The sequence below is a fragment of the Oryzias latipes genome, chromosome 14 (assembly GCF_002234675.1).
Source record: "Oryzias latipes chromosome 14, ASM223467v1".
NCBI lineage: Eukaryota > Metazoa > Chordata > Actinopteri > Beloniformes > Adrianichthyidae > Oryzias > Oryzias latipes.
This window is the reverse complement of record NC_019872.2, coordinates 11,536,118-11,550,235: the sequence shown is the minus strand read 5'-3', so window position 1 is coordinate 11,550,235 and position 14,118 is coordinate 11,536,118. Positions and strand designations below refer to the sequence as shown.

Genomic DNA, 14,118 nt, shown 5'->3' with positions numbered 1-14,118 from the left:
TTGATCAACAACGTAAACGGGTCCTTCCGATTGGTTGAATGCATAAAGGGATTTATTTCATTTATTCAATATTTCAAGCTACCATAAGTTTGTTTTAGCACATTTAACCCTTGTGCTATCTTAGATGACCCCACCCTTACTTTGACGTGTTCTCCCTACCATGACAAAGGTGGATAAATGTGGAAAGATTTCATGTGATCCATGGACACCAGTGAAGATCACAAATCCTTGAAGAAAAAAGGTTCAGAGCACTGTCTAGTGGGTCTAGATGACCCAACTCCCAATGTTAAAGTGCCTAGGATAGCACAAGGGTCAAGGTAACCATTCATTGCGATTTCCGCCGTCTTTTATGATATGCATATTGCACAGCTTGATGTCGCGATAACGATAAATTTGCGGTATATTGTGCAGGCCTAATATATATTAATTTTGTTTTCTGTTTAGCTGAATCCTCCCTTTTGTTTTAGTTATTGCATATCGAGATAAAAGGTTTAGTGTGTACAGTTTACTATGGATTTATTCCTCTGAAGATTGTATTTCTGCCTTTTTCCTGTAATGAATCTCGGATATTTTACAGTTTCGACTGTACATTTAAGGACACAAAAATGGTTTTAAAAAAGCTGCTTTTTATGTAGTTTCAGGCAATTTTGAATGATGCTCTTATCCACCAAGTATTGAGGGGCAAAAAGCTCCTTACAAAACACTTTGCACCCACCATGTCTTCTTCGTCTGCCTTCATCAGCCCCCCCCAGGGTGATTCCTGTACTTATCTGTAAACACTGCAGCTTGAGCAGTCTTCTCCGTCATATATCTCCATGCCTCCTCAGCCCTGAAGAAAGCATTCTTAATAAGTGTTGCTATTGTTAATGGCTGCTGCTGGTAACAATGTGAAAAATGGTTGCGTTGAATTGCATTCAGTAAAAAGAAATTACCATTTATTTTGAGATGTAATTAGCTATGTACCGTTTTTTGTAAGGATCCATCTAAACTGGAAACGTACCTGTGCTGTTATTGGGAATTTCCACTGTCTTTTTATCCCCTACTGGTAGCCATCATTCTAAAAAAAACGGACCCTCCTCTGACATCAATCATACAAAGAGCTCAAAATAAAAGGCTACACGCCGCGGAGTTCCTGAATTCCTTTAGACCAGACTGAATATAAACCATGCTCAATGGCTTTATGGCAGAAAGAATAAATGGCTGCATGTTAGGCTTACTATACCTGTTGTTCTCTTACCATTTTTTCCTTTTATGTTTCAGATCAAAGAAACTTTCATGTTTACGGACGTCCATCAAAGGCAGCTCTGCTGAGAAAAACCAAACACAAGAAAACTGTTGAGGGAAAGTGAAAATAGGATTAAATGAGATGATATTCCATTCCTGGATTATTCAGCAGAACAACCTTCTTCGGCCCGAACAGGAAGTCAATTGAGGAAAGTTGCGTTCTGAGAGTTAATGAATGGCGTCAGCACCTGCATGTGCCTAACTAAAGTCCAAAATGAGCATTCCGACTAGTTTACAAGGACTGAGGTTAGAGGATGATAAAGTGAAGAAGATTGGAAACAAAATCCAGATGGATTTCTCCCATTCTGGGGATGACAACGCCAATCGGCTAAGCTCGATCACTCATGATGGGAGAAGAGGAATCATGGAGTCGGGGTACAGAACAAGCCCTACTCCTCCTTTAGTCTCCCAAACAGAATCTCCAGACAAATTTGTTTTCTGGGGCTCAGAACAGCAATGCATGGAGCCGGAGCTCACCGAGTTTGGGCTTTTAAACTGTCAGGGGATCCACAACATCTTAGGAAGCAGCAATCAGGAGCAGAACGAGGGAGAGGAGGACGATGGGGGGAGTGTTCGAGATGGGAAAGATGAGGGACCCATGTCCATATCCTCGAGTTCAACAGCCAGCTCTGTTTCGATTGGCGGGAGAAAAAATGACAATGACAGCAACAAGATGGAAAGCGGCACAGAGTGGGGCATGGTGAAAAAGATAAGCTGCCATAGCACCGAAGAGCTTGACACGTGTGTGACAGCTTCAGCAGAGAGAAGGGAAAACAGGTCAGGCAGAGACAGACGGAGGGGAGCTCTGAAGGAGTCCAAGTCAGAGACCAACGTGTTTGTCTCCAGCCTCTCATCGGTTTCCCTTAGTGGAAGCCTGTCTAGCGCTTTGAACTCTAACGGAGAAGCTTCTCCTATCTCTTTCTCCAGCTCAAGGACCAGCCCGTATCCCGGTTCCAACAACGCTACCTCAGCTCAATCCACCAGAAGGGCTTCTGTTGATGCCAATCAGAACTCACCACCTTTAAATCCTCAACAGAGACAGGACTTTTCCGAACCATGCGGATCTGCTCAGACACCAGAGGAGAGGAGCTATCACAGAAACGGACTAACCTCAGGTGCAAGCTTGAGCCAAAGACGAAAGGCTGGATTTGAGGAGAGGGGCCCCCCACCTCGTAGGCAACAGCTTGTACGACCCCTCTGCCAGACAGAATTTGGGAAAGAAAGAAACTTTTCACCTTCTAAAACTCAGCAAAGTGACGCAGCAGCGCTTACCTCCCTGGATGTCTCTGTAGATCTAAACAAAAAGTTTACCAGGTCATCTTTACGAGAACCATCTGACTTCTCTCACCTTTACAACACATCTGGAATGTCACAGCTAAGACAGCCCCACCAAACGTCTCTGTGCAATGTGCCTTCGGCGCAAAGACAGCCGCCTACAACTGTCCAGCACAGAGCTGGTCTCTCAAATCCCTCCCCCTCAGAAAAGAGACCCCAAACTCAGCTCACTTATCGGAGAAATTGCCAAAGTCCCAACAGGACGGGGATTGAGTCCAGATCATCTACTCCTCCGCACTCGCCTCTCAGGACACCCCAGGGTTCACCTCGCAGGCAACCTTCCATGTTCTTCATTTCTAGGAATGTCTCCGGAGCAACTAAACACATCTCATCCGGATGCAATCCTGCTGTTCTGACATCAACACAGGGCCTTAGCAGCAGCTTCCAGAGGGCGCCTGTCAAGAGTACTGTGAGCACAACTGGAATCCCCAGAGCTCCGCTTAACAACCAGCAGAGTTCCCCAAACTCCAACCCCAAAGAGAGCTCTCCATCACCCAAACTCAAACCTAAAGGAGTCCGCCCCAAAATCATCACCTACGTTCGGAAGAGTCCCCATATCAAACCGCAGACTGCCGATGGGCCCTATCAGGTATACTCTCTGCCAGCCAGACTCTCGACTAACACTCAAACACCTGCATCCTTTAAAGACTCAACGTTCAAGCCTGAAACAGAAACCCAAAGAGTTCCAATACTCAGTGCCTCCAATCTGCTTTATGACAAGTACCGCCAGGAGATGCAGGCAAACATAATACCAGCAGGAATGCAGGGCAGAAGCATCAGAGCTCCTGGACACTCAAACACAGTCCATTCACACAGTCACACAGCTCCCCCAAAATTGGGGAGCAAAGGGGACAACTCTTATGTGACCACGCCAGAAGTGAGTATAACTCAACGGTTAGCCACCTTACATAGTCTATAACTGTTATTATCATGTGAGCATATTGCATATTTGACTGTTTTCCTTAATGCAGGGAGCTAAACTGCAATCCAGTGTAAAGCTTTCCCTTGCCTTATCACTCAGTGACTGATTGAACAACGTACCATTGTGTGCCTAAAGCTATGTACACACCCATCATTTGACGTACTAAACACAGGTTCTGTAATCATAACTTGTGGTGTTCACACTGGACAAGCAGGAAGGGGATTCTTTTTTCTAAAGTTTAAAGTTTAATAGGGCCTTCCTTCCAGCTACAGTTAGAAGAGCCTTGGTGTGAAATGTTGAGCTCTATTTTGATGTATGAGAGACTCGGTGTCATAAAATTCCAGTCGGGCACAAACCACAATTATTAATTTCTCGTCCATGATCAATTTTCAAATGGTTGGCACTTCTGTTTAAGTAAAAGGAACGCCATTCATACGTCACTACCAAGTCCGAGTCCCTTACTGGCCAAAGTTCAACCTGGTTTAACTAGCAATGCATGATCAATGGCTGTGCGTTTTGTGCGTAGAGACCAAAAATGGTCGTAGAAACCTGCTCAGCGTAAACGTGAGAGTTTTGAACGCGGATGCCCAAAACCAAATTTACATGGACTTTTCATTGAAAGTGGCCGCTTGAACGCACGTTTCCGAAGATGTTGCAACAAAATGATTTCTTAAACTTAAAAAACAAAGATGAGAATAATGTTTAACATTTTACACTATATCTACAGCTGCATTACATTTTTCTGAAAGAGCTAATAAGATATAAATTTTATTTATGTGTTTCTCAAAGGTCCAAAACTTTTGTTATCTAGAACTGATTCTAAGTCAAATAAATGATTGTGACTTTTAGGTGGCGAGATCCAACAGCCTGAAAGGCAGCTCTGCTGAAGATGCGTTGCAGGGCAGAGCAGTCACGCAGATGGAGGGTGGTGGCAGTCTACTGCGCTCCGGCAGAGGTCTTCGTCTAGGCTTAGGAGCCGTCACCAGGAATGCTGCAAGCTCCACCAAAAGCAGAGCGCCGGGTCAAGGGCTGAAGTCAACACTGATCTTCAGCCAGCCGGTCCAGCCTGTTAACCCCACGTCCAGCATGAAAGACCAGGACAATACAGGTACCGGTAGACCGTCACCACTGTGGAAGATGTTCTCTACTGCTGCTTTGCTTGAAAGGAAAATTAACTCTCTAAGATAAATTTCAACAAATCCAAGAATTCCTTCCCCTATAGAAGAAAAACACACCAACATATAAAAATAGATGATTTGATTAGCAAATTTCACCTCCACTGATAAGTCCCTAACTCAGATTGTTAATGGAATATTGAAGTCCCAGATTTCCTAGCATCGCCCTGCACACTGCTGGAAGCCTGTGCCGTTTTTGACTTCCATGCATATTTGATCTGCTCTCCCTGAGTCTGATAACCCAGACATACACCAGTAGCAACATGCATGGCCCAAATGTGCACATGCAAAATTGGTCAGCCTTGCCTAATATAATCCCTATTAATAAATATGCATGGTGTCTCAGTGCTGCTTGCCCCTCTGGTGGTTCTATAAGCTTTGAAGTGCAAAGCAATTAACACTTAAGAAATGTCAGTCTGTTTCTGCCTGAATCATTCTTACTTTATGCTCACGACACACATACAAAAAAACAGTTGGAATATTGCATGTACAGTATGTAGTGATGATCCTTTCTTGTGTTTTTGAGAAATTTCTTATTTCGAATTTACATTCTCCAAAAATCTTCCTTTTTTATTACTTTTTTATGAATAGAAATGACTCCCTGGCACTTACATACAGTAAATACTAGAAATGCAACCACTGACTTTCCCCAATTCAGTTCAAACCTAAATTCTGGGAGGGGGGTTGTTTTTGTTTGATTTAAGATTTGAGGATTACACAACAACAAAAATTCAGAAAATATATATTTTGATTTGCTAAGGAGCAAGCAACTACTACTTCTACTTTACCAGGCAACTCCTACTGTATGCCTGGTGTGATGTAATGAGACAGTGGCAGAGCAAGAACATTTTAAATGGCGGGGCGGGAGGGGGGCAGAAGACTGAGAGTAGCAGCGTGGAAGGCCATTACATATACAAGTATAAATTTCAAACGTTTTTATGGTTGTTACTAATATTAAAAAATTTGTTTTTAATGAAATGCTATTGCTGATGCTTAAAAAAAGCTTTTATTGATGATTTCACAATCTTTTTCAACAATGACACTAATACTGACTCAAAAATTTTGGGGGGAACAATGCTTTTCGTTGCCATGTAGCCATGAAGACACATGCAGTTCATTACCCTCAAAGGTCCGTTGTGCGTCCAAACCTGAAGACCAATCCACTAAAGAAAATGAAAATATTTCGGGAAAAATGGCAATACCATGATACACAACTGGCTTCTGAGGCACAACAAACTCCCCCCACACTGGAGTACCTGTCTGTCCCATGCAGCCTTACTTTAGCTGTCTCCTCTCACCTGGCCTTTTGAAACTGGATTTTTTATGAGAAAAGCCAGAGTAGCTAACTGTAAATAACCGATGAAAATCTGCCTCCAGAGGATAAATCGCTGCTGCGTCGATAATGATCCACCAGCCCGTGAAGAACAGAACTCCAGCAGCCATGGATGCGATAAAGTTTTTTCCTCTCCCACTAGTCAACACCACAATTACAATCTCCACAACGGATCCCGTCCAGAAACCCTGACGTGACTCTCTCTGTTTTCAGTTTTTGATGTGGACTACTGTTAAGAACGACCTGTCTTCTGATAGACCTCAACCAATAAAAAAAAAAAAAAATACAAGAAATAATAAATCTCTGTTAAATTTAGCACGATTTGCTTCCCCCATGGTTTGATTCAATGGTGTAAGATACTATTCAGTTTAAAAAACCAAGAGTTGTGGGATCCCTGTTAATTACATTGTATAGCAATTGTATAGATGTCAAACTTCTAGAGCTATTCACATAATTACAGTGTAGATCAGACTTTTTTTGGGGGGGTGTAGTATAGCCAGGATTGTTCATTTAGACAATAACGTTTGCACATTAAGGCCTAATTTGACCTTGTTTAAGGCAGCGAAGTCCCTACTTTGCTCCAGCCATAATACAAACATTCTCTTTAATTTAGTACAATTTAAGATCAAAATCCACGCAGGTTGTTGCAGCTCACCTTGGTCTATGATTACAATAATTAGTGGTTGTCCTAACAGAAAGTCCAACTGACTTTTGAGGATATAATTCATCGAAGGGGAGGACAGACTTTACTTCTCTGATAGGCGAGTGAGAGTTTTTCCAGAAAGGATGTTATTTAAACACGAGTAATGGCTGATGCCCAGCTTGAAAAAAAAACGAGTTCTATTATTTATTGATAATATTCAAGTTGGTAAAATATTTAAATTCCAGCTGCAGCTTAAAGATGAGGACCAGAAAATACAAAAAACAGAGAATTCCGTGAATGAAAAACATCCAGAAATTGAGAAGAGCTGTGTTCTGCTCATATCTTTGTGGTGATGAAGAAGTGAGGAGTAGGGGGTTGGAAGGAGAGGATAGAAATGAGGAAATCCTCCCAAATGCTCCTGGCATTCTAATTCAGAAAGAGCACGATCCAGCCTCCCAACCCAGGCTGTTCGCCACACAGGTATCTGATGGAGAGAAGCTGGGCCGAATAGAGAGCCACACCGTCTCTGCCCCCTTTTGTCTTCCCCCTACCAACATTCCTTTTTAACTTTTGTTTCCCGCTGTTCTGATGTGGCATGCGCTGAGGTAGAAAGCTGTGCCAAACGGACAAGGAATGGAGGGCAGCCTACCTTATCTCTGTAACCAGCAGGGGATAATACTCTTCTACAATGCAGGATCTCGACCTCTGCTGTCGCCAAATTGGGGCTTTTATCCCAGTCATGGGGATTTGCCTACTGCTGTGTGTAGCCTCAGTTTTCTCCCGCCTGCACGTCTCATCTGTTGTTGCTGTTAAAACAAAAGATTACCATGCTGGAGAATGTCGTTCCATTTGTTCTCCAATAATATCCTCTCCTATGCAGATTTGATTACCATATTTTTTGGACTACAAGGCGCTCTGGAGTATAAATCGCAGAAGCTAAAAAATACATAATCGAGAAGAAGAAACTTTCACACTTTTGGGAGAAATTTGTTTAAAAAAATATGGGAGCAAGAACAGACTTTAATCTTAAAAGGCAAATCAGAATGTATAATAATAGACTGAATATCTGCACGCTTCACCAAAGTAACACACTGATGCCTATTTGGCTTCATAAAAAAAACATAGGACTGTAGAATATTAGCACAACACGTTATTATTATTAAGATAACTATAGCATAAAGAACATGCTAACAAATCAACTAAACTCTTTATTTTACAACAAATCTGCTTAATTCTTCATCTTCTGTGACGCTTTCTCCGCTGAGCTTGGCGCAAGACTGAGCGACGCTTTTTATCTGATTCACACACCTACAGTGCCCTCTAGTGGTTGTTGCTATTTATTTTTAAAAATCGTGCGTTCAAAGCAGGCATGTGACGCGCTTTCAATAAGAGGCTAAATTCTTGAATGTGCGTTTAGAATTGGGTGTTCACACTGGACGGTTGCTACTCAATACTAGAGCATGTGCCTGCAGTAAGAAGAGGCTTGGTGCGAAATGTTCAAATGGTGCAAATCTTGCTCAAGGCTTTTTCTTTCACAGCCCTAATCCGATTTCTGAAAGACTTAGTGACATGTGATTCGACAATTATTAATTTCTCCGTCATGATTGATTTTCAAAGGGTTGGTACTTCTGTTAATAAACCCTTGTGCTATCTTAGATGACCCCACCCTTACATTGACGTTTTATTCCTACCATGACAAAGGTGGAAAGATTTCATGTAATCCATGGACACCATTGAAGATCACAAATCATTGAAGAAAAAAGGTTCAGCGCACTTTCCAGTGGGTCTAGATGACCCAACTCCCAACACTAAAGTGCCTAGGATAGCACAACGGTTACAAAGGACACCATCCATATCTCCCTACAAAATCCGAGTCAAAGTTCAACCTGGTTTAACTTCAGATGTGCAGTTAATGGAGGCACATTTTATACGTAGAAACAGTCTTAAAAACTTGCGTAGTCAGGCGGGAAACCAACGTTTGAACATGGCCATTGCATTACATAGACTTTCTTTGGAAAGAAGTCGCTTGCATTATGGAGGGTGGTATGAATGTAGCTTAAGTTAAGTTAGTTCACTTATGATAGCATTACTGGAACTCCACAGGAATCCCCCTGTTGTGCAATGAGGGCCCTTTCACCACAAGCAGATGAGTGGTCTGTAGAAAGAGAACATCAGACACACCTTAGATCTTTGGAACATCCTTGCAGATAAGAAAAGAAGAAGATTGCGACTTGAGACTTTACCTGTAGAGCATCATGCAAAGAGGACACAAAGACTCTGTGAATGTTTCAAAGTCCACAGTGAATATAGGGTTCACATCAGAACATTAAGGATTTCACAAATTTGCGATAGATGTATTATTTTGCAGGATTCCACCAGTTGCTACAGTGTCCATGAAAATGCAATTGCTCCATTCTTTTCTCCTCTCTTTTGTGCTTTGGACATAGACGGTCAGCTCATCACCCATCATGCTCCTGCTCCAGCTTTGACATCAGCAGCAGCAGCATCCCAGTCTGTAGCTTCCAGGTCTCTGCTTTCCAAGGTGAGCCAGTCAGGCCTGCGGCCCCCGGGCTTCAACTCCAGCCGTCTCCCCACCGGCCGCCTGGCAGCCTTTGGCTTCGTCAGGAGCTCCAGCGTCTCCTCCGTCTCCTCAGCCCACTCCGCTGACAGCGCTCAGAGTGACCCCTGTCATCGTGAGTTTCTTTTTAGTCCGTTTTGGAATTTCTCTACTTTTTTTGGTTTGTGTTATGACACTTCCTAACCCAATAAGACGTTTCTTCATCCTCCAACCTGTTTTATAACCACTGCTTTGCAATTGCCCTCATGAAAACAGTTTGCATAAACAGCCCCCCTCCCACTGTAATAATTTTCTCCCTCTTGAGCTCCGCCTCGCTTATAATTTATTTTTCACGCTGCATTTTCATATCCACGTATCATCTGATTAGCGAGTACAGAACTGCAGCACTCTAAAGGAGCCCTAATAGGTAATAAAAGTTTACAACATTGTTGTGTAATTAAAGATCGTGAAGGGTACACAATGGCTCATGCATAGGTTTACTGTGCTTCTCTGTATATATGTTTGACAATTGTTACCCCTAGCTGAGCGATTAACTTTAAACATTTGAGCATCATGATGTTTAAAGCCATAATTCTTGATCCTGAGTAACAAGAATGAATCATTTGAGGTGAGGCTGCAGAGCAGGAAAATAGGAAAATAAATGAACCACATTGCTGAATTTTCACTGCATCAGTAATAATTTACTGATCCAAGTTGCTTTGAGTCACAAAACTTATTCGCAGAGTGGCTCTTCCCTTGCTTTTTCGCAAAAAAGTGAACACATGAGCAGAGGATGCCATTCCCCAGACTCATCTGTAATTCATCAAACTGCTGCATCAAATAAAGCTGCTCGTTCTGTCAGCGAACCGAACTAGATCGTTTTTTTTTCTTCTTCTTTTTTTCCTTTTGGAGCCAACTGGGAACTGGAAGACTTAAACAGTTCTGAGCTTCTTGGTTAGTTGGCTGAATTCTGTGGTAGCTGCATGTGTATTTAATGTGACCTACATAGGGAGCGCTTACTCTTCCTCTCCCAGTTACAGATGACGTAAGCACCTCGACTCAGCTCACGCACATCAGGCCCCCCGTTATGTCATCTCTCTTTCCCCCTCATTTCTTTTCCTTTTTTTTTATCTTTCTCATCCTCTCTCATTGGTTGGCAGGAATCACGAACTAGGGTTTTGTTGGGGAGGCATCACAGATGTTCTCAAGTTCAAAACATGAGAAATTTGTCACAGCAAGAAAAGTAAAATAATCTATTGATTTCAGGCATTAAGATTGATTGTTTTTTTCAGTCCGATAGAAATTAGATGAAAATTCTTTTACATGTTTCCTCTGGTAATAATCATTTACTAACAAAATAGCAGGAAAATTTTAACTTATTGACACTTTTAGCCCACAGTTTAATTAGGTAATGTTACATGAAAAATGAGATATGCACTCACCATCAACAACAAGCATATATCCTTCAAAAAGGAGCTGTCAAATACATACCATCTGATTTATATTCAAAAGATATAAGGAAATCCACTCAGTTTATGTTTGCATATCAAGCTTACAAACCGTATAAAATATCATTAGTTTATGGTTATACTAAACAACACGGAGAAAAACAAGTGGCACATCAGTTATATTGAGTTCTACACTGCAAAATACTGTACTTGATACTTTCAAAGATTTTAAACCCTTTTTTTTTAGATGTTCAAGACATTTTAGCAGGTTTGAGGTTGTTTTTGCTCTACACCTTTCAAAACCTTTCTCTATATCAGAAGTCAAGAGTTTTTTGTCTCATTAAGAGCCAGAATCTAAAAATAAGGACATTACTATTTAAAGGAGTCAAAATCCTTTTGCTACATACTCATGTCAATAGAAAAAAACTTGACTTAAGACTAAAAAAAAAACAAATGTAACAATTTTGGGTTCAATTTTAAACATGTTATTTTAAAGTCAATAACTGTTGACAAGTTAGACTGGCATTGATTTTGCTAGTTTTCGATTTTATGAAGATTTATTAAGATGGACCAACTTGCTCTAAGATCGTGTTCTTATTTTGTTCTAAAATGAATGATTTCCACTTTTTGCACTGGTTTTTTCTTACAGTAATCAAAATGAGCCACAATTAGATACATAAAAACTCAGAAAAAAATACAAACTGTTTGACTAAAACTAGCAACAAATACAACACGTATTATTGGGCTGTATAACATTCAATTTGAAGACATTCTTTCTAACATTGAGCTTTTTATCTTATTTTTTCCATTTTTGAATGCTTGTGTGCAAATCCTTTTCTATATTTTGATATCATAACATTTCTTTTTAAGAAAAAGGTACTTGCTGCATTAACAGATATTTTTTCATTTTTCTAGTGATTTTCCCCTTAACATTAGGGCTTTTTTCAAACCTTTTATATCTTTTTGTAGTGTAAACAGACATATACATTCCTATAGGTGCCCATAAGGAATATTGGTTTGCCCAGTTGACATTCTACACTTCCCCATATTTGATAAATAGCATTATTTGGATCTTAAAATCAGCCATTCTGCCTCCAGATCCTTTTGCTGCTGTCGAAATATCAGACCTGCAAACATACGGGTCTCGTGTTTACAATTCTCAGGAAAGCATGTCAGCAGACAACAGAGCCTCTAGAAGTTTCCAAATGCGATGCCTGAAGCAGAATGTTCCTCTCCCTGGTGTTGAACCGCTGCAGGTCAGAGGAGCCGAACTGAAACTGTATGTGTGAGAGAGAATTAGATGAAAGAACTGTTTTTTTTTTTATGTATGCTGCTGTTGACCTTTAAGCGAGGAGCTCTCAGTGGACTGTGTTTCAACATGACATACTAACGTGGGCTTGACTGAAGCACTCCCTCTCCTGCTGATTGAGTACTGGATAAGCCCCAAAGTGTCTGATTTTTTTGTCAAAAACCTCTGTTGATATTAGGAAAATCACATGAACTCTTGTATTTGCTGAATCTGGATTAAGATTTGTTTGATTTGACTTCAAAACTTCAAAACTCAACTGTTTGTAATGAATCCATGTGAAGCACTTGACTGATTAATCATTTTTGACAAACAGATCATTTTCAAGTCTTTGCTACACAATCAGTCATACAGACTGATTCAAAAAGCCAAAAGCTCAATTTCTCTGGTTCCAATGGACCCGTTTGAAACGCGTTTGCCTTTTTGTCTTCCTCTTAAGCACCTTCGTCTTTCACCATGTTTCAGATTAATACATTAATAAAATTAATAGTTCTTAATTAATAATAAATCAGATTAATAAAAGCACAGACAGATGATTTCTCACACATCTTTACATCAACAAAATCAGGGAAGCAACAACCCCACTACATCCCTGAAGAGAGAGAGGGAAGGCCTGCTTGGTGATTCTTTTCTCAGTCAAACAAAACTGACTCCTAAAGTCTTTTGCAGGAAGCGACTTAGTAAGAAGTAGAGAAAATAGGAGGAAGGGGTTTCAGGGGTCCTGTACTGCAAATAGAGGTAGCTTAATAGTAGTAAACCAACACTAATCTTAGGATGAATATCACTAAAAAAGTAGAGAAAATATCTGTCCAGCAAGTCGTTTTACTTAAGAAATCATATACCGGGTAAAAAGCGTCACACACAAGCATTCAAAAAGGAAAAATAAGCTAAAAATGTTACCTGTTAAATACAATTACTTATAATCGAATGAAATGAGTATTTTTTTGCCAGTTCTAAGCAAATAGTTCGTATTTTTTGAGAGTTTATGTACTGTACTTAATTGTTGTTCATTTTGGTTACAGTGCAAAAAATCTAGTGACTTATTATAGAACAATATCTAAAAAAAATGAGAATATGATCTTGGCACAAGTTGGCTCATCTTAATAAATCCTCATATTATGTAAAATCTTAGAACATAAATCTAATTTTTTATTTCCAAAATATTGACAATGAATTCCAGTTGAGCTTGTTAACATTTATTAAACTTCAAAACAAAAGCCTTAAAATTGAACCAAAATTTACAGCACTTCTAAATGAATAAAATGTCAGATTTTGAAAATATAAATGAAATACATTTAGATGTCTTATGAACATTTCTTAAATCAAGCAATTTGAGCTTTCTTGAGAACTCTTGACAAAATTTAGTTTTGTCAAGAGTTTGGTACAAAATGATTTTGGCTCATTTCAATAATAATTTCCTTATTTCTATTTCTCAGCTCTTATTAAGACAAAATATTCTCAATCGTGCTGATTTTTAGAAAACCTTGCAAATGTGTAGAGCAAAGTTAAAAACAAGTTAAAGCCTGGTGAATATATAGGAAGTCTAGGAACAGGGTTTTGAATCTTTGCAAGGATCAATTAGTTCGCAGCACGTAAAGTGGAAAAAAAAACCCTGATGTGGGCGTGCATGTGAATCGTGTATTTACTGGAAACAAAGGCGGGGTTTGTGGAAAGTGGTGACATTTTGCTGCAAAATCCTAACAGTGGCATCCATTAGCAACAAAACCTTTGGGGAAAGGAAGCATTATGGGAAATGTATTTGAGGTTTCCTGTTTCTTTTTTTATTCTTAACAGATTATTCGATATGTTTAGGTAAAAGGTTTTGGGACATGCCTTTCAGGTTATTGTGCAAAAAATGTAGCTCTCAAATTTGAGGTAAGCCAGTCACAGTGATCCAAAGCCTTTGGTTTACAATTACCACCAGTTTGCATATCAGGTGCTTGTGAATTTGAGTGTGTTTGAGTGTTTAGGTCGTGTGATGTCTCTCCGTATAAAATTGATCAGACATCAGCCGAATCCGTCCTTAAGCTCATTTGTTGACTCCTCCTGAGATGTTGCACGGATGTCAGCAGGTGTTCATTCATCCGTGCCTCATGCACATAGGACACGGAGTGG

The 14,118-nt window shown here is 40.2% G+C and overlaps 1 protein-coding gene across 2 annotated transcripts in view; it reads left to right on the top strand.

The window, feature by feature from the left end:
• The window catches only part of LOC105355608 (microtubule-associated tumor suppressor candidate 2 homolog), a 48,242-nt gene that overhangs the window by 10,144 nt on the left and 23,980 nt on the right, over window positions 1–14,118 (top strand). For both annotated transcript variants that reach the window (XM_023962338.1, XM_023962337.1), the window contains exons 2-4: window positions 1,261–3,496; window positions 4,391–4,649; window positions 9,140–9,385. In XM_023962338.1, coding sequence (XP_023818106.1) covers window positions 1,499–3,496; window positions 4,391–4,649; window positions 9,140–9,385 — 2,503 coding nt within the window. In that variant the 5' untranslated portion in view covers window positions 1,261–1,498. The remainder of the gene's footprint in view (window positions 1–1,260; window positions 3,497–4,390; window positions 4,650–9,139; window positions 9,386–14,118) is intronic.